The 27,037-nt window shown below is 37.9% G+C and overlaps 1 protein-coding gene across 5 annotated transcripts in view; it reads right to left on the bottom strand.

Moving 5' to 3' along the window:
• Positions 1-21,924, bottom strand: part of STAU1 (staufen double-stranded RNA binding protein 1) — a 27,162-nt gene extending 5,238 nt beyond the window's left edge. For 3 of the 5 annotated variants that reach the window (XM_009326736.1, XM_009326739.1, XM_009326740.1), the window contains exons 1-11: positions 21,856-21,924; positions 16,883-17,160; positions 15,925-16,049; positions 13,860-14,016; positions 12,076-12,214; positions 11,161-11,326; positions 5,468-5,566; positions 3,903-4,133; positions 3,198-3,341; positions 2,201-2,347; positions 1,314-1,386 (exon numbers count right to left, since the gene is read on the bottom strand). In XM_009326736.1, the coding sequence (XP_009325011.1) occupies positions 1,314-1,386; positions 2,201-2,347; positions 3,198-3,341; positions 3,903-4,133; positions 5,468-5,566; positions 11,161-11,326; positions 12,076-12,214; positions 13,860-14,016; positions 15,925-16,049; positions 16,883-17,075 (1,474 nt within the window). In that variant the 5' untranslated portion in view covers positions 17,076-17,160; positions 21,856-21,924. Of the gene's footprint in view, positions 1-1,313; positions 1,387-2,200; positions 2,348-3,197; positions 3,342-3,902; positions 4,134-5,467; positions 5,567-11,160; positions 11,327-12,075; positions 12,215-13,859; positions 14,030-15,924; positions 16,050-16,882; positions 17,161-21,855 lie in introns of those variants that run through there. The other 2 variants (XM_009326738.1, XM_009326741.1) reach the window with 2 other exon arrangements.
• Positions 21,925-27,037: the final 5,113 nt, after the last annotated feature.

Below are 27,037 nucleotides of genomic sequence, written 5' to 3'. Positions count from 1 at the left end.
CAAGTCTAAGGATGAAAGCCAGAATTTGTAGATGGAAGTATGCAGGGATGGCAAAGTTTGAATAAGGCGACAGGAAGATTACCTAAGATCTTATGGATGTAGTAAAACGTTACTGAAGTCCAAGTCAATCCCAACTATTTATAATTTAAACAACAAAATTATACTTAAACACATAAAGCACCTGAAACATCCTATCCAGAATAGAAATATGTTGTGATAGACAAACTTTCCATAATGACTCCTCCCAACAGTTTACATTAGAGAAAGCCAATGCCTGTATTCTGGTTGGCCAGGTTTGGGTTTTTTTTTGTTCCAGCCAGTCATCTGTGGATCTGACCACTATAACCATCAACTGCCTGAAATAGATGCAGGCACAGTTCCTTGCTCTCAGTCATTAGAGACCAAGCATGGACAAAGAGGTTGTTCTGTGCTACAAGGCCATTCCTTCCTTCTCCAACTCTGCTTTAGGAAGACCAGTTTCAGTTAGTACTGACACCCTTTCTCATCTTCATCCCAGGAACAGTCTTCGACATACTGCAGTTATTGCCTCAACATCTATAAGGTGATATGGCCAAACTTAACACAGCTAACTCTGCCTCAACAAATTCAGCACCACCCTCCCGCTGCTACTCTGCCTCAGGCTTAGAGTGACATTTCTGGGGCAGTCTTCTAACCTGCAACCATTCTTGCAAATCTAGAAGGCTATTCCCAGGTGGCAGAAACCCCAACCCCTTCCCAGGGAATTGGCTCCCATCCTCATTTGGGCCTTGTAACAGAGAAACATTCTGCTGAGCCAAAGAGGCTGATCTCTCCTCCTCCCCTTACCTTTTCCTCCACAGAAATTGCCCCCACTTCACTCCTGCTGTTGGTTGAAGGAGCCTGGTCCCTGGATCAGAACCAAGCTCGGTCCTGCACATTCATTCTTGTCCTAGAAAGCCCTAGACACAAATTAAAGCCTGTCCCAAGATCCCTCAGATTGAGGTAAGACAAGCCCAGACACTGCAGGTAGCAGCAGCTGCACCTCCACTAACTGCTCGACCGACCCGTTAGCACACACATGCTTTTGGCTCAGCCATCTACTCCCTTCCCCGAGCAGGTGGCCAAGCAAGCTGAGTACTGTATGACTTGGGAGGAATAAGCTCTTTGAGGTTTTGAACAAAACCTTCCCAAGGGGTAGATTTAGTTTGCAAGCCAGCAGTTGCACACGTCTGCTCATTACAGTGTGTTAAATGACACTACTGAAGGGACTGAGAAACATCTTGCATACACACACACGCCAACAGGGCCATGCTTCTTTCAGTAAGGCTACTTACTAGTTGAAGTCTCTTCAGAGCCTGGCTCAAAGAAGGTTACTTTTCTTCCATCACCTGGTTTCTTCACTGGTGTCTTAAAAATAAAAGGAAAAAAGCCAAACACAATATCCCTTTAAAACACTTTTTCCCCCCCTTAAGTTTTAAGGTTTTCAAGATGTAGGTGATCTGACTAGTCAAAATTTTACTGCAAAATCTATTATTCAAAACCCTCAATTATTACATAGCTACCAAGAACAGACAAGTTCAGTGATTCTTACTCACTGAATGACTAAAACTATCTACAGACCAGTGAAGTGGTATTAAGAACACAGATATTGAGAACTAGATACCATAATAAAGCCAGTTAAACTAACATTAGTTATTGGTATTGCTGAGGACAACATACTGGACACAAATGAGCATATACACGAAAAGGAGAAAACTAAAACCAGACTTGCTATTTTAACTCCCTGGTAACATCTGCTGAATCAATAGGAGAATGCAAGGCTCCTTCCCTGCGAAGGGACCCACCAAAGAAAGAGACCTGTAACAGACTTTTGACTGCAGTTGGTGGTAAGGCTAAAACTATTGCTACCACAAAGTCCTGTAACCTACGTGTCTGCAAGTTTCTAAGACCAATACATCAATTATCACAGGTTCTGAGCCATTCTATAAAGAAGAAACATTCATTTAGGCTTCTGATAAGACTTTGATTTACTTGCAAAATTGAACCCTTAATGTATCCAAAATGCACTATTTTTTAGAGAACAGTCACCTCAATACAACTGCTTCCTGGCTAGGGCAGAAAGCGTGAATTTACTACACTGTTACTGCCTTGCAAAGCTGCTATTGTTTCAACTCAACTTTTGCTGTATATTAAACAGCGGTTGATTCTTAAAGACTCTTACCTTCTCTTCTGTCTTTAATGCTGGCTTTGGAGGTTGAGGTTGAGGGACTTTGAAACCTAAAAGTTCCAACATATTTTCAGCTGCGTTGCGTTTAGCAACTTTTTTGTTCGTGCCCATTCCTTCAGCTGTGTGTACACCAACTTTCACCTGGACAAAAGAGGAAGAAAAAAACCCTCAATTCTTAAACAGTAGTATAAGGATTCACTTATCAGTGATCTGTGTCCTGAGCATGCCATGAGTCACAAAACAGTTCAAGTGATCATTATTCTAAGCAAGCTGTCATTTATTATCAATGATCCTTGGCCTCCAAGGAAAAAAAACCCAAACAGAAGTCACACAAACAACTCTATTTCATCATCTCACCTTGGCAACAGCCTAAATGCTCAAAACTGGTATCACAGCAGACATAAATTTTCCAAGCTGTTTCCAAGTTACAGGATTAGCAGATTTACTAGTGTAATGGAAAGACAGCAACTAACTTTCCTGTCTTGGCCAGGATAGGAGAGAGGTCTGGAGAATGCACTTTATTATTATTAGAAGCTAGTAGATACTCAGTATTAAAAACACTACTACGCTATTGAGATTTGCAACGCAGAGTGCAGAAAGTGCTGCGCTCTAAAGCGACACAAGAAAACTCAGGGGAAGGAGGAAATGAAGGATACCCAGGTTCACGTTAATAAATCCTACATTACAAAATATAAGAAGCTCAGAATCTCTTAACAGAATATTAATATTCCTGTTAATTAAAACATTAGGCAGTTACAACATAGACTTCCAGTGCCCTATGCAATTTTTTAAAAAACATGATTCAGAAGACTTCTTGAACCTTTATCTTCCTTGAATGTAGCCCACTAGATATTTTCCTAATAAATTTCATGGGAATTTGGCTGTAATCCTGTTAACTTTGTATATCATCATGACAACCTAATTACCATAAGCCAAAAAACCTAAAGACATCACAGCCATGCAACTAGATTTCTCAAATTAACATACAAACCTGCATAACAAACTCCCTGCGCCTTGGAAGACCACGTTCTGTGATGAGCATGTACTCTGGTTCCTTCTCTTTCTTGGCCTGCTGTATCTGGGCAAGTCTGCTAATGGGATTCATTCCTTGACCATACTCTGGACTTGTCTGCAGCTATGTAGAACAATGTTTAGGAAATAAGCCAAAATTTGTGAATGTTTGGTTTAATAGACAAAATGCAGTGTGCCACTGAATTCATTCATCTCTAGAATTTAAAAACACTGAAATAAAAGGTGCTTAATCAAACAGTCACAGCCAAAGAGAAACACTCGATTTATTTGGCTCTGCTGTCACAGGTGACCACATATAACCTACCACTGGTAACAGTTTTACAAGTTCCAATCCTGCTATATTAGGAGGCACAGGCTTGCAGGAGAATTTGCACAAGCAAAACTATGCAAAACCCGAAGCTGTAAAGTCTAAGGCTTGAAAGTCAGAGCTTGATTTTTATGTGCTACTCATTCTTTTATAAGGTTTCTCTTTCATCCTGAATTTACTGATAACTGTTGTAAAAGTGGTGTCAGAACCCCAGTTAGAGTGGGAGCAAAATATCATTTCATTTGCAGCACCAGACTGCTGATAACGTTGAGCAGTTGAAGAGTGTTTATAACTAACTCAGAAACACCTCTCATGATTATTTATAACAGTCAGATTTCCAATCTGTTTGTCTCTTACCTTCACTATTGATTTTGTTTTCTTTTTGATTCGTGGCTTCATTTTCTCAACCGTAGGAAGGGGTGGCAATTTTTTCAGTTCTTCTAGGACTGCTATTGCAGCATTTTTCTTTGAGATCTTCTTGCTCTTTCCTTCGCCTTCACCCATGAATTCTCCAACTGACACCTTGGTTACAAAGCTCTTCATATGGGGAGGACCACTTTCCTTGGTCACCTGTTTCAGAGGGAAAAACTGAGTGAAAGCGTGATAAACACTTATTAAAAATGGTAGGGCACATTGTTTATAGCAAACTTCTCTCAAGAACTATGGATAAAGAGATTGTAGATTCTCATACAACCCAGAAAGTAGAAATGTAAATCATACTCACTCTAATAACATAATCCCACCCAAATAAACATATACTTCAAAAAGATCAGATGCAGCAAGCAGTAAACAGTATTTACATGTAAGTCATTAACCCATCTTATTTCATTTACTGATTTACTCTTTCAATATTAAAATATGACTGTTCTATTTCATCAGTGTGTACTTCCACACAGTTAACATCACCTCATTAAATACATCATGTTACGGTAATAGAAATTACAAAGAAAGCAATTTTTTAGGGTCCAGCATTTTACTTCAGAAATCAAGAATTCTGGAGACTTCTAAGAGATAGCTGCCTACTACAGATTTAGTCTTAACTCCATTCGTAACACATGATACTTTCAAAATATCCATAAAGTCAAAAAGTAAGACTGAATTAAGAACTTCCACCTACATCTGGCTTTGTGTGACAGTATATTTTTACCAGTGATACTCAGGCTAACCTGCAATAATTGAAAACTTCATGTAAAATTTCATAGAACAGTTTTAGAAGCAATTCAGTTACACACAATTGCATTTTCTTACTACAATAATTCAGATAGTTGACTTAAATGTTACTCTGCCAGCTCAGGAAAGCAGCATGATAAATTAATATTTTAGTGAAACAGAGGTGCTCCTATGAAAGCTATTGATTTAAGATAACTAAAATGATCAAGGAGGAGCAAAGAGGCAGCAAGCAGCCAGGCCAAAGGGAAAGGAAAGTCAGATGCACATGAGGTCACCTCATGGCAAGAAAAGAAACCTATTTGTGAGATTCTGCAACTTGCGGGTAGTCCACATCAGTGCTTAATTAAGCAAATACTTCCATAAATGTCTTTCAGAGTGAGCTATACTCTTTTGCCTCGACTCTGCACTCCAATGTTCTAGCATTAATGTGAAGTTGTGTTTTGTTTCTTCACTGTAATACTGGTTTTTCAAAAAGCTTGGGAAAAAGATTGCACAGACAACCACGGCGTAGCTGTTCACTCATGTTATGATTTTAGTGCATGAATTTGTGAACAGGTGGATTCTTTCTTTTTTCTTCACTTTACCATATAAACTCCGAGACAATCGGGGTGACTGTCAAAGGTAAAAGTGTATTCACAACTAACAAGACATGTTAAAAGTCAGTTGTTTGGGTTATCTAGAAGAGACTCAACTTAATGTGTACCCTTAATATTCTAATAAAAACAAATCTAGAGCTTGTAAAATAAACATACCTCAAAATTCACAGGCAAGTTCCTTTTAAGTGCAATCTCAAAAACTTGGCTTATTTCAGATTTATTGAGATTTTCATCATCTGGTTCTTTTCCGTTAACCTAAAAAAAGCATACTCTATTTAAAATAAAGATCCTATTAAGTTGAATTTTATCCATCCAACCAGTTTACTGATCTCTCAAAATTTTAAGTAGTCTAACCTTTACTGCCATTTTACGTGAATGTGTAGAAATGCAGCACACATACTACAGTATTGGAACTCAAGAAGCTCATTTAAGGTGTATGTGTAAAAGCTAGCAAACCTCCGTATTTTCATGTGCTCGTTACAGGAAAGATCAAATGGAATAAGGGCCAATAGGTTTAAAAATCTATTTATAGAAAAACAAACTGAAGTGTTAAATGAACTGATTTCCAAATGGAAGTACCTTTATGAAATACAATTTTCATATGCTGATTGGACATTTGTACCAAAAGCACTAAGACAGTATCAGATAAGAGAAAGGGCAGGAAAAATAAAGATTCTGAGAATGGGACCAACGTGAATAAAGGATGGCTAATTAGACCCTGGCATAGTCCTGCCTTTTAACGTGCTCCCTTGTAAGTGCTTCATCTACAGATTTTTTTTCTCATCTGAAGAACGTACTATCAGGAACTTGCCTTAAATCAAACGGTGTACATCTCAGAATTTACACCTGCTAGGAGGACAGCAGTGCCAGGTGAAGCTTACCTACAGGCACTTCTACGTATCTCCAGGTAAAATTTTGATTGTGATTCCAAAAATGTCTTCACTGATGTTGGGATCAACATGAACTAAGAGGCATGGTAACAGCAACAGAGAAATTTTAAGACTAAGTGTCCAGCAGTAATATTGGAAAGATTATGATAAAGATGAATAGCAACAATTTCACCAATTATATCATGCCAAAATACTAGTTATGCAACCAGGTAACAAAAATTATTTAAATATTTTATTGGAGCAGCAGAAATATGCTAGAGAGCTCTCATCAATTAAAAATATTTTTGATGGTAGCAAGCATCCCCAACGTCTGTTACTAAAAGTTAGATTAAAACATGAAGGAAAGTTTTTTTTTCTACCACTTAAAGCAGGCTCTTCCCATCTCAGAACAAAATATAAGTAAAATTAATCTGTGGTTTTCACTCCTCCCACCGTCCCATCAGATTTCACACTGTTCTTATGGGTTGACCTTGTATTTCAGGTTCAAGTTGCAAACATTTCAGAAGAGCACCTATAGCCCAACATCCTTCTACAGTTATAACATCTGATAACTTCTCTCCCACTACTACATCCAGTCTCCAACCTCTATGCGGAGGTGTACATAGAGCAATCTTCAGGTCTGCGAAAACTGAGAGCACATGATGGCACCACTCCCGCAGGGGCGAGGTAGATGCACTGTGCATTAGCCTGCATGAGAAATGTGGAGGCAACACCTACACTAGCGGAACCATACCATACCTCAGCAGAAGGCACAACGCAGGTAAAAATTGGCAAAACCAAGATTGAATACAGGAGTCAAAAGTCTTGATCATCATATTTTAAAACCCATTTCAAATGCAATTGGTAAGTCCAAAAGGAATAGCATCACATACCCAGAAAAAAATATTTGAACTACTAAGGTCTTATTTTATTACGGTCTAGGTGTTACAGCAAGTTTACCACCAGCATCTCTAGGAATGGTCTGTTGCTACCCTTACTGTCAAAACATTAGCACAATCACTTTATTTACAAATATTTTCCCCTCCTTGCAATTTCAGATATATTCTATTTTTTCAAATTCCGACATTTTTCCTTGCAAAGGTGACCAGGACTTCTCTTTATTGGATTAGATTGTTCCCATTTAATATTCTTTCAAGAGAATACAAACAAATAGTATGGAATTATTTGCTATGTTACAGTGCATGTTCTTGACATATTCCAAGTCTGTTCACACAGTGTAAAACATAGGTACTTTTCTTCAATACCTTTACCTAAAAAGAGTAAATTAATAGCAAAAGAACAATTAACAGACTATAGCTATTGTACCAATTATTTTGCCTCTACTTGAGTTCTGGATCAGTTTATTTTATAAATCAAAAATAATCATACACACACGCTCTCCCTCTTTCTCTGCACACCTCAAAGCAGACAATCTATAAAGTCTGCTTTTAAAGTAGTTTGCATGTGTGCATAGACTAAACTCTCCAAGGAATCTATGCCTCTAAATCAGGATGGGACCACAAATATAAGAATTTACCACTCTTAGCTCTCATCAAATTGTTCAAATCCATCTCTAACAAGTGAAAAAAAAACAGTCACAAAAGGAAACAAAAGTGATAGATTAAAAACCTCCCAAACAAATTGCAAAAGTAATGTACTCCTTTAAGAGGGATTCACCCTTTTCTAGGAATTCTTTCAACATGCACTTCCTCAAAGACTGCTTATAAGCAAATTATGAAAGCCAGTGAAGTTGCTGATTAGAACTACATTGATTTCAACATAGCTATCAGTCTGACTGTTTTCTTCCATGTTAAGGGTATAAAGAACAGCTGATATTTACCAAGTTGGCAAAAAACATAGAAGCAATTCTGATTTTAGTATTTTCAGGCAAAAGTTAGAATTTCTGTCTAAGAATTGTGCTAGAAAGTGTAGCTTTGTATGTTTTCTAAGCTTTAAATAGATGCTTTATCATCTCTCTCTTTGAATATGCAAAGTAACCCCATACTGCAACTTTGTCAGTGTGTCTTAACTCCAATCAGACTAATGTAGGTTGGAAGGGTCCTTTGGAGGTCTCCTACTACAGCCTCCCACTCAAAGCAGAGCAGACTTTAAAATTAAATTGGGTTGTTCAGGCAGGGCTGTGTCCAGCAAAGAGCTAATATTATTAAATTTTTTTCCTGCCGCTTGCTTCTAGATTTGCAGTCTGAGAAGATGTGGGAAATTGTCATTCTTACCCTTGAAGTCCAATCATTTTATTCTATGATTTCATTAAGCACTGAATATTTTCTAATTTAAAAATACAAGAGTAAAATCCTGCAAATACAAAAACTTGTAAAATAAAGAAATAAAAATTTACAAAATTACACCCCCCCCAAAATACAAGTCTTCAAGCTTAAGCATATTCTGTTTACACACGCACAAATGGGATACACAAAAATAACTACATTTAAAAGGAAGATTACTGGCAACATCATCAAATGACAGACAGGAAGTATCAGGATTATGTCTGCTTGCGAAATCTTAATTTGCCTCCATTGTATACACGCATTATAATAGCATCTCTTATGATCTCACACTACAATATCCTTCAAGGACCTTGCCTCACTGAATGCAAGCATGAACAGTGCTCACTTAGTGCTAAAATCTTCCTTATTTTATCTTCATCTTGTCTAGTGCAAAACACTGTTACAAAAACAGCAATTCCCTCAGACATTCCTAAAACGACAATATTTGAAAGCCACAAATATTAATGAACTTAGCATTTAAGTACCAAATTTTAAATTACAATCTGATTTATCCGAGTACTTATTACAAAACAGCACTCTCTGTTCAAAGGATTGGTCTCCTTAAGCATAGCTGCATTTCTTACTTTTCATTTTGTAGACAAGTCAAACAAATAGAAAAATAAAATGACAAATGCATGTTTCTTGTGAAAGTTTAAGTGACTTGCCCAGCATACGTATAGCAGGGTCAGGACAGCATTCAGCTCCCAGCGAGCTCGCAACTGTTTTATTCATAAAATAATTCTCCCTTCTTGCAATCTCTTGCATCATTCACAATAGTATTTCCCTTATCAAGTCCTTAAAAAAAAAAAGAAAAAGGAGAGACTCTGTAGGTTGACTTCCTTTACCTCTCGATTTACAGCCCTTACACTGAATGAGACATCCTATAGAAAAGGATACGTGGTCATGTAAAGACAATTGCAGTGTTTGTTCTGAAGACCTCACATTGCTCAACTTTAAACACAACTCTACAAATATTCAGAAAGCCACTTGTACAGAAGTATTTCTAAAAAAGTGAACAGAAAAGAATTCAGTTACATGTGATCCTCTTATTTTCTGCAGAGTTGGACTCCTTGGGTCCAGTACACAGAACTTTGCTACCTGAGGTGGAAAAATGGCTGATGACAGTAGGTTATCTTTTACAAGGGTGAGTGCAAAAAGAGGATGTTATGCATCATTGACACAGAATGACAATACTCAGGAGTTTGGGGTTCCCCTGCAATGAAGGGGAACAACCCCCTCAGGCTTGACCTCTCCTGCGTGAAGGCCTCCAGCTTGTCCCTGACCACACTCTGCCTATGACCAGTTCTAGATTTCAGTGCTGAACTCATCTCCACTCTTTCAGCTTCTCTTCCCAGCATCACTCTCTTCTCCCCAATAGCATTTGTAATCCCTTGACTCTTAGTAGCCTCCATCATTCAGTAATCTACGCTCCTCCAGGAGAGCTTTCTGTGACCTGAACTACTACCATCAGTGCCTCCTAGGCCTCTTCCCTGAACCATCAGATCCAGTGTGTTTGCCTAATTATCTGGGCAACACTCTCTCCCACAAACACACTCGGAAGTTTTAACTCAATGTCCCTTGGCTTCACAACACATTTCCTCAATCCTCTTGCTCTGCTATTCCTGGTAGTTCCCAGCTATTTTTTTTTTCCCAGCCTGAGACCCCTTGTTACCTTCTTGCCCAATTCTTCATTTTCCTTCTTTCTCAGCACACAGCCAGACTCCGTATCCAGCAAGTTCTCTCGCTCCCCAGATTGTAAGTTACCAGTCTAACCTCCACTTCCTGCTCCTCACCTCTCTGCAAATGTCCTAGTCTCTCTTGCTTCTGGGTTTGTATTGCACGGCCCCCTCCTCAACACGATCTAGATGCCGGCATGGAGTACATCAATAGATCTCTTGCTCTTAGCTCTAACATCAATCCCTCATAACTCAAGACAGGTACAATGAGCCCATAAAGGAAAGACTGAATACACTCTTTGTAGTAGGCTTTGGCCAAGGCAGTCAGCCAGCACATACGGAGAGGGTGCACGCAGTCAATGAGCCCCAGAAGCTACAAGTAACTCGTATGCGCACCATGAGACCTTCTGCCTAAAGCAACTTAACGAAAAAGCATGAAAAAACCCACAATAACAGGGTCTTGGAATGGAAAGTGCTGGGCAGCCATAAATATACGGAGGGATAAAAATTTGCTTCTTACATTCATATCAAAAATGTGTGTATGAGTTTACTACTTCCATGAACTTCCTGCTCTTCTAGAACTTCCACATTTCTTTCCAAAATCATGTAGGAATTTTGCCCAGGAAGCAAACCCATGTCTGATTTCTACATTGCCCATACTAGAATGCAAGTACCCCATTTACACACTTCTTCAGAAGTTTGTATATGATCTGTACCTGATAAGATATTAGTTCCTATCTATGCTTCCAGTGCTCATATCTGACAGAGGTCTATAGCATTGCTGTGGAAAAATATGACAGCAAAAGAATTAATATAACTTCATTTGGGAAAACTCTAGTTCCATAGAAATTTATGATTTTAAATCAAAGTGTTTCTACTGACACAGGTAGGTCAACACTACCACACAGAATTAATTTCACAACTATCATCTTCCTCTCAATAAGGAAAAAAAAAAATCTACAACAATGTCTCAGTTTATCTTAGCAATTTGGGCTTACAACACTAAGATTAATTCCCACCTCTGGTTTCTCAGGCAAGGGCTCATTCTGCAGAACTTTCAGTGCTTTAGCAGCTGCATCATGCTTAGCAGCTTGTCTTGTTCTTCCTTTCCCGTGAAACTGCTGCCCTCCAATTGAAAGCTCAACTTGATAAAGTAAGGGCCCGACAGGAAATGGGTAAAAGTACCTGCAAAGAGAGAGATTTAAATAAGCAAATAGTTTGGCCCACAAAGTAAACAGAAACATAAGTTATACGTGGATGAATCTCTCAGATATCAGTAACCGTGACTCAGCACTGAAGTACTAGTATTAAAAAGCCAAATTTTGATTTAGAGTCTAAAAGATTTTAGGGAGACACCTCTGAAACAGAGTATCAACATTTCTTGTTTTACAATACAAACACATTTCTAACCAACTAGAACAGAGAAAGACAACGTAACTACGCTTTTATAGACTTGGCAGGCCAGTAAGTTTTGAATTCTCAATTCCTATGCCCATATAAAATTCTTTAAACTGAAGCTTTAATTTAAATAGTTTTAGAAAAAGCATCAAACCATTTTCTTCACTTTTGCTTTTACACAGAAAGGAAATGCAAGAAATATTTAGCTAATATTCAGCTATTCACTTCATGAAGCTGACTATATCCAAATGCCCTCAAAAACACTTCATCATTTGGTTCAGTTCCCTTTTTCCTCCCCTTCCCCTCCCCCCCAAAGAAAAAAAACCCCTTAAATAAGACAAATTACAGATATCAATGGGGTGTACTTATCAAAACCTTTCGCCTCATAAGCTGGCTATGTTTCAAGCTGAATATCCCTTTAAGGGATATTGTATTTTTAGCTAGTTTTCAGAAGATAGCATCAAAGCACTCGGATGATGAGAGCGGAAGTTCAAAGATATGAGACTACAAAACCAAAAAAATTAAACAATACATACCGTGGAGGATAAGTACCACCTCTCATAGTATAGTTGTAAGTGGATCTCATCCCCGTATAAGGATCGATAGGTTTGTACATAGGTTTCTTTCCCAGCTTCATGCAAAGTGCATTTAACTCCACTGTGGGGGTTACACTGTCTAAATAAAAAGGAATATAAAAAGAGTTGTCCAACTGTCACAAGGAACTGAAACAATCTAAACTCTTATCCTGTCTCAAAGCAGGGAAAAATGAGCTCAAGTTTTGCCATATGTAGTATCTTCAATGAATTTTGAATAGAAATGCTAATGAACACAAAGAAAATAAGTCTACATGATGCATATTAAATTAGCAGCCTGGTACAGTTGTGACAAATCCTGCTACAAAGAAGTGAATTTGCTGGGGGGGGTTGTTTGTTTTTTTATTTTGCTTTAAGCTACCAATTTTTACAGCGTATCTAATGGTGTGGTCTGCAGAACAGAAATTTCTCTTCCCAAAAAATCCTTTTAAATTAAGTTAACAGACATGCTATGTATCTTCTGTTTCTGTTGTTTACTGAGAATGGTCAAACATTTCTCTTTGTACTCAATGACCTAAGAAGGGTTTTTATGACCCTTCACTTTCAAATTGCAACTTGCCTTTTCAAAAGGAAGGTATATTGCTACTGAGGGCTATAAACATTTCTCTTAGTGTAGATATCGTGTGGATGAAGAATTGACTCACTGACTATTCTCATCTGAGAAAGAACAGTCATGTAAATGGTCATTTTTTTCTATCACAGGCCTCACTGGCTCAAAAATCAGCGTGTACTCTAGTACAACAGTGTTTTCTTATAAGGCAATTGCCAAAAGAAAATTAAATTATGGAACAGATTCACAGACAAAAGTAATTGCTAGCTTCTAATATTTTCACTGTTGACTGTACAAAGTGTTTCTAAAGAAAGAATTTAGGTGACATCAGAATACAACTGGCACAAAAGATAAGTTTTAACCTTCGCTGACCATACTAACGCTATCCTAATAGCTTTGCATTCAAGTGACTAAGAGTAAATGCAAAACAATCACACGTGCAGCTGAGATGTGAAGCTAGTTCATACTTAATTTTACATTTTAAATATATCTTAAAAGCAATCTTAGTAAAGTAAGAAGCTCCCTAAACATAGCTAACTACACCTTAAATGCTTTTATACAAATCAACGTCTATTTCTCTTTAAACAAGTATAAATGACGCAAGTTCCAAAGTTCTGATCCAATCCCTCAACACAAATTTAACAGTTTTGTTTTTTGGGTTTTGTTGGGTTTTTTTAACTTACATTTCCAAAGAAATCTTTATTTTCAAGCTTTGGTAATTCTGATAGGATAATTCAAAACACATTCATCTGCCCACACAAAAGATTATTCTTTTCTGTGACTGAATTCCTCATGGGTTTTTTTGTTTGGATTTTTTTTTTTACTTAGTTTTCTTTTTTTTTTTTCTTTTTTTTTTTTTAAGAGTAGGATAAACATCTTTTCCAGGATTCCACCAAGTGTTACAATACAAAACAGTAAGTTAAGCAGTGGGTTCTTTAAGCCTGAATAACTTGAAGACCCCCTATACTTTAACTTGTTAATATGACGATTTTTCTTACATCACCTACAATGACCAAAGATTAAATCAAGATGATGTTCTCACAAAATCTGACAATTGCCATTGTTAAATATGCAGAATCACTGTTTTTATTCATCCTTATGCAACTTCAAAACACGTACCAAACCAGAAAGGTGTATTTTATTATTTATTTTAAAATCAGTTTGTTGTGGCATATACCTGGATTCTTGCCTTCACTACGAGATGGACGAGCTGTAGGCTTAGGGAATTTTGTCCCTTCCAAAGCTTTGGCAGCTGCCGCATGTTGCGCTTTTTTAATACTAGTTCCTTCAGCTTCCCAGTGCTGGTCCCCAAGAGTCAGTTGCACTGTAAACACCTCAAAAATAGAAAACATTAATTTTATTACGAGCTGCTTCAGAATTCACATAATTTATAGACACTCTTATGCAAAACAATGAGTCTTTTAGTGATGCAAAAGTTGAGAAAACAGTAATCAAAGCCTTCCTCAACTACCATGTCATCTCCAGATTTTAAACACTTTGGACATCGATAGGGTTTCCCTGATCACTGAACTAAGAATGTCACAGTAATTGTAGCTAGCAACTATACTGCGTGAGATCGTATAGGCTAAAAAACGAAAGATACCGTGTGTATAGAGGTGACAGCTACCCGGATAGCTGGGTATGCCAACATTACTCTGAACAGCGGCCTTGAAATTCAGACTTTTTTACTCCACATAACTTAATTCTTGCTTTAATACTGTGGGTTTGTTTTTTTTTTAAATGATGTTTTTCAGCAGTTTGAAGAAAGATAAGTTCATGTTGCACCATAAAAGCTTCTACATGCCCACAGGTGAGCACAAGTCTATTTGATTATAGAGCAAAGCTCTGTGGCACTTCTTTTTAAGTATGTGGGATAAGGAAGGATATATATTGCCCTAAATTTTCACAAATTAATGAGACAACAGCAAGCCAAGGTCTCCCTGGTAATTAAATGAAGTTTAATTTCAATCAGAATGAAAACACAAGTGAACAGATGCTCTGAATGTAATTCCAATACTTGTTGTAAATGCAAACCTTGCCTCCTCTGCACATTGAAGCTGACATTATGCATATTTTGGACAAAAGATTTTAGTTCTTAATATTATTCAATTAAAGGCAATTCCTCTAACATACAACAAACACTGTTCTGGGAAACACCTTTTAAGAGACGATGTCAGATTAAATAGACACATCCTAGGCTGATTTTCCCTGTATGCCTTGACCTCAGTTCTCATACAATAGAGATCTTCAATGAGGATTGAAAAGCTTAATAATGCTAAAACTCCCTTCTTCAGTGTTCTTTGAAGTAACACAAACTGCTTGTGTATTTGCTGTATTCCTGAAAAACTCTCTCTGCACAGGAACGGAACACCAAAGGAATTGTATATTTCTGAGATTTTGACACATTGTAAAAGGTATGCCATGATATGGGATGCACACCACATGCTGGTCTACCCGAGGCATTCCTATACTCCCACTGTGAAGAACTAAAGGTTCTTTTGCTAAAGTAACTGTTCCAGAATAGATGAGTGCTCAGCGCTGTTCAGTCATACTGTACTTCAGGCATTAAAGAACATATACCAAGATCCTTGTTTTCCAAATATCGGGCAATTAAGATAGGAAGGTTCATTTTATTTACAACTAGAACAGAGCAAGAGCAAAGCAACGTTCAGTTACGATGTGCACAGGAGAGAACAACTCTTAATTTTAAGTCATAAAACTTATTCTGGGCATATCAACAAATATAGATTTTTATGTTGCCAACTACATAGACACAAAAGCACTACAACTCCTTATGTAGCATTTTTCCTAAAGAAACATAATTGCCATAAATCTTCCTGCATTTCACGGGATAATTTGGACTAAGAAACTATTTTAATCTTTTAAAGTTGGTGGGATTAATCTCAAAATATTAAAATGCACACAGGAGGAACACAGAAAACTTGCAGAACAGGCAAGATGTAGAACAAAAGCTTAACGTTGTACTAGAAAGTGATTGTATAAAGATCATCCATATTTAATACAAAATTTTTTAGCGAAGAGTGCAAGGGACAAACCTTGCTTTATTAAATGAAAATCAAAGCCAAGCATCTCATAACAGAGCTAACATAAATAACTCTTCAAAAAAGCTAAGTAGTTTTAGACAACAGTTAAGTTCTGTTGCTTAACAGAACTTTGCCTTTCCATTTCTGAAAGTGAAAGAGCATGAACAGCAGCAATAAGAAACTTATATGAATATTTACCTTGGAATGAGCTGGACCTTGCTCACTCAAAAGCTTATACTCAGGCTGAATCTTGTTGAAACGGGCTAACTCATTCACAAGACACATTGGGGTTTTCTCTTTGGGGTTTGCCATGTTTGAAGGAGCTGAAAGATTACATAAAATTGGATAAATGAACAGGTAGCTATGAACTCTACTACAATTTTTAATTAAAAAAAAAATTCTCATTAGCTTAGCATTTAGTTGTCTGCAATACACCAGTTCTCAGAAAAGATTTGCTGGAATAGACCGCTCTGCTCATTAGCCAAACTGGCAACAATCTACTGAACTTTGGGATTTCCAAGCAATGCACATGCCTAAAAGACAGCATCATTAAATTTAATGTTTTAATGCAAGCCAGAATTATGAAGCTAGGAGACTCCCGCATTTAGCTTGCATCTTATGTAGTACATTTCAAGGAGCAAATCTTCTAAGTATTCATCACGGTCACTTGCTTTGAATAATTTCAAAAAGTCAGTTAATTTCTTTTTCCTTCTCCTATTTTTCCCTATTATCTATTTTTTATTTATTACCTTTTATTCGCTCCACTATATTTTATTAGCACAATACAGTTATCATTAAACTGGTCATAAAAGAACTAAAGATAATAGAACTAAACAAACTATTTCAAACACCATTTTATATTTAAAACAAGCTACTTGTAGAAAAGATGGATAGCCATGTTTTAAAAATTCAATGTTATACAATTTTAAATATTCTTCACTATTACAAACATTTCAATTAATTATTAGAACTTCATGGAAAAGTACGCTTCTGTCTCAAACAGACTTCATTCAATAGGGAGAAAGCATTACAAGCTACTGTAGTTGGATAAATATTACTTTTAAAGTTATTAGTAGGTGCAAGACATCAGGAATGTATCATGCCAAACTACAAACACTAAGAATATATACACTTGTTAACAGACACTCAATCTTACCTGCAGCTGCATTGGTGGATGTAACTGATGCAGAGGGTAAAGCAGAGTTTTGGATAGGTCTACCTGCATTTTCAGAGGGCAAAGAACTAGTAGTAGAAGGAATACTCAAAGGCTGTGAAAGAGATGGGTTTTTATTCAATATTTGGCTCCCTGCAAGGGCAGCAGAAGGATTCTGAATTTGAACTTGAGACATGTTCACTTCCAACCAGAGCAAATTACTGTAGGTAAACAGCTTTGAATGCAGGCAAACTCAAGTGTGATGAAGCCAAATTGCTGACCTAAAATGTAAAGATGAAAAAAAGATTATACTAAATATTTAGCATTCTCTAACTAACAATCTATTGAAATTATTTCTCCATCAGCAAAAAGGGGAAAAGGGGAAAAAGCGTTCAGTCACGCATCCATTGTTTCTATTTCGTATGCAATAAGTTGCGCATCCAGTTTTAACAGCATATTTCAATCTATATGCCCTATCATTTAAGTTTCACATTTCTTTCATTTATAAAAGAGAAGTAGTATAGAAGCTTTATTTATGCTTGTGCATTTAAGATAACTATCCATCTGTTTTCCCCACCACTGAATCCATTTACAAAGCAAATCCAGTTCCTTAAACTGATAGCCACTGCTTATATACTAAACAAAGAGCAACTTTCACGAACAGATTGCATTTCATGCATTCTACCATTTGAAGTTAAAGTTTTTAACTTGGAAGGGCAAGCAATAAAAGCAGTCTTTACAAAAGAACTATTTAGAGCATGCACCCTTTATTATAATCATATACTTTTTTCCCTCAGGACCACCAAGAAGAATGCCTAGCCATTTATAAGGGGAACACAACTGGCGTCCAGCAGAAAATGCCGAAGTAGCTATGACTGGGAAAAAGCGAAGGTGTAAGAGCTCATAAACTTTATAAGCTACATGCGTTTTGAAGGTTAGTTCTATTTAAGTCAGAACGTGTCTCAGTCACAGTTCGAGCATCAATTTAGAGTTATTTGGGCTTGTAACACTGTAAAGAAGCTTTGAAAGTGCTCATAGGCATCTGTGTTCATTTAAGAAGAAACACCTCCAAGCGATGAACTTGCACCAGTCAATGTGAAGTATTGTGATAGGTCTTTCCTCCACTGACAAATCAGTGTTAGATTTCTCTTACACATGGATGCAACATTATCTTCATGTTCAGACAGTAAACCTAAATATACACTAACAGGTTGCCAGTTTGAAGGCTATCATTGCTGCCAGAGCTCAGCTGCCCATATCCGCTTACGACCCACATATCAATTTATTTATTAAAAATAAATTTTACAGCCAAGTAAATATATTTTTACACACAAAGGCACACACACATGCACACATACATTGGTCACCTACAGATTTTATTAGGGCAACAAACAAAGGCTTATTCTTTCGTAATTTATAGATGAAAAGGAGAAGAGAAATCACTGCTCCAGATACCACCAGGGAGCTATTAGTAGCAACACAACTCCACTAGTGCTCTGTAAGCTTCAAATTCTGAACCTGTGAATGGACTTGAAATGTAAGAGGAGCAGCAATGAGTCAGAGTGAAGTTTTTAGCTAGTTACTGGCAAAACAAACCTAAGAGGAGAACCTAGATTAATACATTCATGGATACAAAGATTTATTTATTTATCAAATAAGAGGAAAAGTAACTGGGAAGCAACAGATACACCAACAAATCTACCATCTGGAATATTTTTATTTTGAGAAAACATCATAAACATGCCAGGCTTATCATACTACCAGTTGTGTAACTTTGTTTTTTACTGGAGAGTGAAATTAGTTCAGATCTCATTAGTTCAGAAGACCTATACGTAGGTTATACTCAAAACAAATCCTATATTTGACTACTAAATTTGCAGAAGTTACACACTGGATGCGTTATAACTGTGAAAAGGGTATTAGGGTGTCTGTCTAAAGGAGCTCCAAGAAGTCGAAAGACAAAGATGAAAAGTATGTAGAATAAGACTCCAGGGTAATAATTTTATAATTGCTAAGTTTCATTCCCAGGAGCATCACTAAAAACACTGAAAATTTTCAAACATAATACAACAATAATAATTGCCTGGAAAAGACTATAAGGTCTTGCAGTGCAATAAAAATGCCCTTCAAAGTAATTGAAGTTAAACAGTTATTAATCCACAGATTTTGAGCAGACGACACCAATTTTTTTTATTTTGAAGTCAGTAACATCAGGATCTTTCAGGTCATGCTGGAAAGGAAGTCTGAAATTCTTCTCAGAAAACTCTGCCTACAAGCACTTTGCCTTTAAAGCAAGGCACTATCCTTCATTTGCCATCACCTGGTTTTAGGGAACATGGAATTTCAGCTCCAAAGTACATACATTAAAGTGGTTTTCGAGTCAACTATCACACAAATGCAGAGAAGAACAGTATACCGATCCCTAGTAATTTTTTTCCCCCCCAAGAAGGGAATTCCCTGACAAGGATATTATTAGCTCACTTTCTATATTTACAGCGAGTACTACAGAACCTCACACCGGTACAGCTCAGGCTGCTCTCTACCCAGATCTCTCTCCATCAAGAGTTATAACCATCAGTGTTCAGCTTGAAAAAGCTTTTCTTCAAACACCTCTGGTTAGAATAATATTCAGGACAGACAATTCAGCCATTATTCACAAAAATCTGTGGAGACTTGAGGTCACAGCCTAGTGCTTGAAACAATAAGGTTTTGGAAACTGATCCAATTTCGGATAGACTTCAGCTGTGCACATTCCATGACCAGACAAAAAAAATGCTGCAGACACGTCCATAGCTCATAACCTGCTTATTCTCAGCATAGAGACCAATCGCCCAACTTCTTCGGCAGTCTGGCTGCTCAGTCACCTCTAAACAGACCAAGGAAGGACCTAGGAAAGTGTTTGAAGCACACCTCGCTGGAATTCACCGCACGCCCTCCCCCAGCCTTTCAACAAGCCGGAAGAGTTCAGCCTTTATGTACCTTCTGGGAATCCGAAAGACTTCCAACCTCACAACAAACCAAGTATTGGGAGTTTAAGCACAGCTCACTTTATGCATCTGTAAGATGGTAACAATCCCACCCACCCTTCTGTTTGCAAAATGCTTTGCAATTACAAGTGTAGCCATGATTTGATGACCAAAATTACCATACAAATACCTGGCCTCTGGAGCCATTAATTTAGCAAGAAAGAAAAGATGCACTCAACAGGATCCTGTGAGTGCTCCTTTCCGTGACTGTTTCTAAAGGTGGATGAAGGAAAAGCTGCAACGCCTAACCAAAAAGAAATTTTAAGGAATCGATAAGCTATACCTTTACTTGAAATAGAAATCTGAAACCTGTAGAACACACTGCTGCTCAAGGTTTATCGCCAAGACATTCAAGTAGCCGAGTACCTGGGCATGCCAGTCTTTCGCCACAGCTGAAGAGAAATTTATTATCAGGGAGAGAACTGAATTGCAAGGAAAATAAAACATTTCCAATGAATGCATCATTTTTAACCTAAGTGGATAGAATGCTTGTTTCTACATAAATTGCTACATAATTTCTACATAAATCGCTACATCATCATCACCTTTCTCTCTCCTTAACCAATACACCAATCTCACATTTTTATATTCAGATCAAAATTTGAATCTACATCCTGTAGTTATCACCAATTCAGAACTATTTCAGAGTTCATTAGATTGAATTCAGGCAGAATCAAAGCAAAGTAAACATTAAAAACATCTTGTGAATTGCTGAAATTCCACTTTACAAATTTCTGACAATTCTAGATGCTAGGTAGTAACTTACAAGATTATACCTTACAAGTTTATACACACAAATATATATTATGTTTTCTATTTAAAAACATTTAGCTCCTACTTTGACAAGCAACTTCAAAGAACAGTCTGACAAAACAGACTGGAATTTTGTTTGTATTTTTTCAGCTACCTGTGAAGTTTATGATACTGTAGTTGATTTGTGTGAAGTATTTCACTAGGGTATAAGAACTCACAGTCCATCATTGCACATTTAATTATAGGTTATTTGGGGATTATAAAAGGGTTTACAGTACTTTTACAAAGTAATATGCCCTCTACCCTATAACAGGCTTACAAAATCCTAACTGTCCAAGAAAAAGCACCATAACCTAGAAACTTGAAGCTAACAACTTACAAAGGCTGTTTCTGTGGATAGAGACACAGAGAGATGCCAGTATTTCAGGTGATTTTTCCATGTAATCAGGGGTTAGCTGCTTCAAACTTTTCAAGACAAATGCTAGTACAAATAACTGACCCCTATACAATACTCGAGGCATTGCTAGAACTTAAAACCACTCACAAACATCGAAAGATAGCTGAACGAACAAATGTTTTACTCGTACCATCTTAGCCAGCAGCTAATCACATAACTTGCTCCTTTCCCACCCTTCCACACTTACTATTCGCTAACTCAGACATTAATATTTTAAATTTTATTGAGACAGTGTTGTGCTAGAATATTATCTTCATGATGGTAATGGCTGCCATCAAACAATTCAATGACCTATGGACAATAAAAAACTTGAGAGAGATGGATTTTCAGATGACAGAGCACTGTTCCCCACTCCAGTTTTCAGATTTTTATTTTCTTTTGGTGCATCAATGCCTGGAATATTCCCAGAAATTTTGAATACATTAAAAATGCAAAGTTCAGAGGTAACCAAAAGGCAAGCAAAGAAACACACAAAGATGTGAACACAGTCTCAGTCCAGGCAGCCAAAAATAAATTAAGATCTTCCTATATAAAAGAAAGAAGGTAGCATTTTCAGATAAAAGCTCTCTTGGGGTTTTTTGTGTCATAATTCTCAAAGGTGTTGCAGATAGATGCCAGAGCATCAAACAAAAAACAGACACTTCCTGTGGATAATCATGTTTTACCACAACTTGTGGTTTCTTTAACATGATGCAAATAAAAGGTAAGAAACTTCAATGTTTTAAGTAAGTTTCCTGTACCTTTAGGAGATCCAGAGAGTGAAGATTTGGATTTAGTTCTGAATAGGATATTTATGATGGAGAATGCCTAAAAGGAAAAACAGAGAGTTAGCATTTTGCCTCCTAAAGCTGCAAAAAGATCTTCTGTAGTAAATCTCTCGCCACTACATTGAGTTTGCCTCATCCGTTTGGATGACAAGAATTTGTATGACCATTAAATTCTCACTGACAGACTGCTCAAAGGAGCTATGTTTTTCCAAGCAGAAATTCTGACCTGATCCAAGAATCTTCCTTCCTTGGTCTTTCCCCAAACCCAAGTGATTTTTCTTACACAAACAGTGGAATCTCACAATAGTGCTCTTTGCAGGATTGTGAGTCACTTGCAAGGTCTCTTTCTGTAGTAAGGCTTCCAGTTCTGTAGAAGTTAACCTTCTTCCTAACAGCCCTAGAGATCAGCTACTGAAATTAGACCCAGACCTTAATTCACAAAGCCAAACCACGAGCAAGCCACTAACCTGAGAAACTCTGGCAGCTATTAACTGCAAAAATCTGATATAAATTTTACCTTTTGGCTACATTTCCAGTCTAATGATTTCACTCACAAATAGGCATATAAAAAAAATCAACCTAGCTAAAACCATTTTAGAATAAAATTGTTTCAGTACTGAATATGAAACCTGTCACTGCATGGACTGCTCTAAATGGAAATCAAAACGTATTTTATTCTGCTTACAAATATAGCACAAAGTGTTTAATCCTTCTTTTCCATGACTAAAGCCAACTGCACGCAGATGCTAGCAACATTACTACCAGCAACAAAATGGGTAAGATCTCAATCTTGATTAAGGCTAGAAGAGGACGTAGATAAACAAGCTCTTGAATTTACTTCAGAGAGCCATTTCAAAATCCTACAGCGAATCTTAGAGCTGTAACCAGTTATCCTGGAGGAGTCCTGCAGAACAGATGAGGATACAGAGCCTGAAAAAGGCAGACATCGTGCCTATTTTTTTAACTGGAGAGTGAAGAAGGGGGACGAGAGGATTACAGTCCTATCAGTTCAACTTTCCTTCTACAAGTTTTTCTGGAGGCTTAATTAAGCACCTGGAAAACAAGGAAATGGGTAATACTCCCAGGCGGGATCAAAACCAAGTTGTACAAAGACAACTGAATTTTCCCCAGCCATCTGCGGTAGTCTAACCAGGCTCAGCCTGTTTGATTTGCACCTTAATCCCAGCAGGTGCAAGGTTCTGAGCAGGCACTGTCTCCTGATCAAACACAGGGCAGAAAAACCGCCAGTGGACACCAGCAGAGTGGGAGAAGAGTTACAACCAACAGAACACCATTACCTAACACAAGCCAATGCTGACAGGCTCTTTTAGAAAAAGCAATCATCACACCGAGATGCGGAAATGGAAAACCAGGCTGAGAGATATCTGCAGCAGTGCTTCTACTCTGTACTCAGAGTTACTGAGCCCTCAGCTGGAGCAACGCATCCACACGTGGGTACCACGCTTCAAGACAGATGTGGACCCAGTTAGCAAAAACAAAGTAGGAAAAGCACAAAACACTCAGCTTTAGAAAAATATAACCTGTAAGAAAAACACTAAAGGATTTGGGCTTCTATATGCTGAAGAGGAGAGGGCTCGCTGGGGCCTGACAACCAGCAGCCTTCAAGTACACAAAAGGTTTTTGGAGTGGAAAAGAATAATCTGTTCTTCATGCTTAAAGTGCCAGAACTAGAGGCAAGAGGCTTAAAAGTGCATCAAGAAAACGCTGATAGTAATGGTTTCAATGAACTATACCGCTTTGGGTGACAGAGGCGACTTCACTGTTGGCAAACTTTATGTAACTGATAAACACCCATTCAGAGTGAGGCTGGCATACCTGACACCGTGGCGGAATGGACTACTTCCCTCCCAGGAGTCCCTCCTAGCCCCGATTCCCATGACTGAGAACACACTTCTGTGTACCCGACTGTAACAGCACATTTCCGTCTCTTATCAGAGGAAGACAACGGCCTTGTTGTTAAACAACAGGTTTGGCAAAAAGGGGGATCTCACATGGGTCTTACCGCAGACTTGCTCTGAACTCTGATAAACCACTTGAAAATACAAGCGAGACTAAATCCTCAAAGAAATAGGTTTTATTCATTGTCAGGACCAGAATATGGAAAGGTGTCCCATTCCTTAGGATGCACACATTGGGAAGGCTGGAAGCTATGACATTCTCATCATGCTACTTGTTACGAACTTGCACGTGTACCCCATTAAAACTTTCTTTGCATCCACTCGTGACCCACCAGCACCAGGCAGGGCTTTTTATGGGACGAGAACAGGGTAGAACGAGAAACAGAACAGATACCAGATAAAACCATCAAGATTCAAATTAGGAGGACTTCTTGACATCACCAACTAAAAATCATGACATAAACAATATCCAAGAAAAAGTTTTAGCTATAGGAAACGAGGTTTTGCATTAACTTCTTTCTGAAAAGCGGATGCTTCATAACATAGCGCATCTGAACAGTTCCTGGCCCTTCAGTCACATAGCAAGGAAGATTAATTGCTCCTTATCAACAACAAACTCTGTTCTCAAAGCAGGGAAGTCCATTTATCCCTGTTTCACAGATGGGCAACTAGAACACAAAACCCAAGTCCTGTCCCTGCAAAAGGATGTAGGTATGCGGGGTGGGGGCTAGGCAGAACCGAAACAACTAAACAAACTGCGAAATGCACAACATTTACTCACCGACCCCTCTGCCACCTGTATTTTTACCTGCCCGTAGCTCTATTGCCACTCAAAGTCAACCAACCCTCATTTGGGTAAAAGCGCGGCATTGCAGTAGCCCTGATCTGCCCCGCAGGAACAATCTGCTGAGCTGGTCTGACGGGGAGGCCAATCCCCCACAGCTCAAATTAGAATTTCTGGTCACATCAAAGACAGACCCACTGTTCAACAACAACCCTTTTCACCTGTTGTTTGCAGACCGGGGAATATTACAGTGCATTCGTTACCCAGATAAAATATTGGTTAGAAAGATTCCCCCTCTCCTCCCTTTTTTAAAGGGAGTTTTAAATAACTCCAATGTGGTGGCTGAGTCTCTTTTGTCCCACACTCGACCATTCTGGAGCACGAAGAACAGATTTCCACAAATTCTAGGAGGTTTGTTGAGATGGTTCGTCTCCCAATATACCTTTGAAAAACCCACATCAGTGGTAGCTTTGTAATATATAGCGTAAAATTCTGAAGCGTTTGACTGCTGCAACAGTGTTTAAGAACAAAATCTATCTATTTACAATTGGAAAAGGGTAAATAAATATTCACTATCAATCAAGATTAAAAAGACTACAAATTTTACAGACTTATGGCTATTTACACAAAATGTAAAACACTAGCTGAACAATGTTTTCTTCTTAGATAAATCTTTTTCTATAATATGTGGGCAAGACAAGGTACATCTCAAAGGCGACATTCACTGTAGAAAAAGATGGTGCTCTTTTTGAGTACTGGTAAGATGAATTTTCAAGGGCGGAAACACTAAATATTAAACAAATTAGTTCGGGAGCTAAGACATGGATTATTAATAAGAGAACAGGTGATGAAAAGCTAAAATTTGAAAGTAAAATCTGAAGGAAAAGAGGGAACTAGCAGATGTACACATAAACCAGACAGTTCCACACATAATGCAAAATAATAAACCAGAAAGTGATAAGTCAATCATGAATAAAGATAAACGCTTAAATGCTTACTTCTGGCTGAATTAGTTAGTACTGTGACAAAATATTTAATGATTTTTTTTTTCCCCCTGCAGTAGAACAGGTCAAAAAAGCCCAATGATACCCATTACAGTCAACATGGTAATCAGTGCACAGATCTCCTCTATTGTTCCAGTTGCGTCTTCAAGAACTCTAATAAAATAATCAACCCCTCAGCAAGGATCCTAGACAAAGCAATTAAAAAAATTTTTTTGGAAAGTTCCTGTGTCTTCAGAATAAAGTTGCTGTTCTTCAGTAAGATCTGAAAGGCACAGAGCAGTTTTCAATTTTGCTCCGACTTTGTACAGTTACATCACCCCAAATTTATTTCAGCCTATGAATACTTTAGTTTTGCCACAAAATACCTAATACTTTGACTGACTGGTAGTGATAGTGAAAAAATGATTAATGATAAATGTTATGAAAAATTTCAAACTAAGAAAGAGCGGCTGCTTAAAATAATAATAAAAAAAGAACTGTATCTTGCATACATCCTTTAAGGAGCGTTTTGAAATGAGATTCTGATCCAACATCAGAAAATAGAAAATACAGTAAAAAATTTTCATCAAGATGTGACAGACACCCAGTGAATATCTCTGTAAAAGTTTGAACATATGAATTTGTACAAGATGATCAGCAGACAAATCAGAGCTCACTTTATTACATCATAGCTATAGCTGCATCATTAAAACTCAAGTTTGATGTTCACTAGTCTTTAAAAAAAATACATTTCTGCCAGTTTGAGCAAGGGAACGATGTAGTACGCTTGCATGTTCTAGTTGGAAGGAAGATGATTTTATAAATATGCTATTCCAAAAGCAGACAAAGGACTTCATTCAGGTATTTTATTTCACTGCTATATATACACCTAGCCTTCATTTACATTCCAAATGACGTTCCTCCCAGGTTTGCCTTAAACCTGCCAGAAAAGCAAAGATGAATAAATCAGAAAAATGGCTCTCAGCGTTACCAGCTATAGCATCACCTAGATGGACAACCCAAATGAATCAAACCCTGTACCACCTCCAGAGCAGCAGTGTAAAGATTTGAAAGTAACTTGTTGCTGTTACATCGCCTGAAAAACTAGCGTTGTGATCAAAAAACAGTGAAAAGAAAAGTGAGCCTGGTGCAGCGATGGCTGCCAAAGCCCGTGGGCAACGAGGAGAAAGTGTGAGGATGCCAGTGTTCAGAAAGAAAGCTAATGCTGCTAATACCTGCTGCCTCGGTGTTTGCACTGTAATCTGTACGAGGAGAAGGCTGGGGGCGTCTCCTGCTGTTGTCACCGTATCTACACCTTTTATCAGAACAGTCAGACGAGTCTAGTTCAGTCTCGGGAGTTTTGCTACCAAGATCGTGCGCCCCTGAGACTTTGCAGAAGTCTGTGACTGTTGTCCCCCGCTCCGGGCAATCCGGAGAAGGAGGACGGCTGCAGCCACTTTCTCCAAGGG

Source organism: Pygoscelis adeliae, unplaced genomic scaffold (assembly GCF_000699105.1).
Source record: "Pygoscelis adeliae isolate BGI_AS28 unplaced genomic scaffold, ASM69910v1 Scaffold286, whole genome shotgun sequence".
NCBI classification, from domain to species: domain Eukaryota; kingdom Metazoa; phylum Chordata; class Aves; order Sphenisciformes; family Spheniscidae; genus Pygoscelis; species Pygoscelis adeliae.
This window is presented reverse-complemented; position numbering and strand designations above follow the sequence as displayed.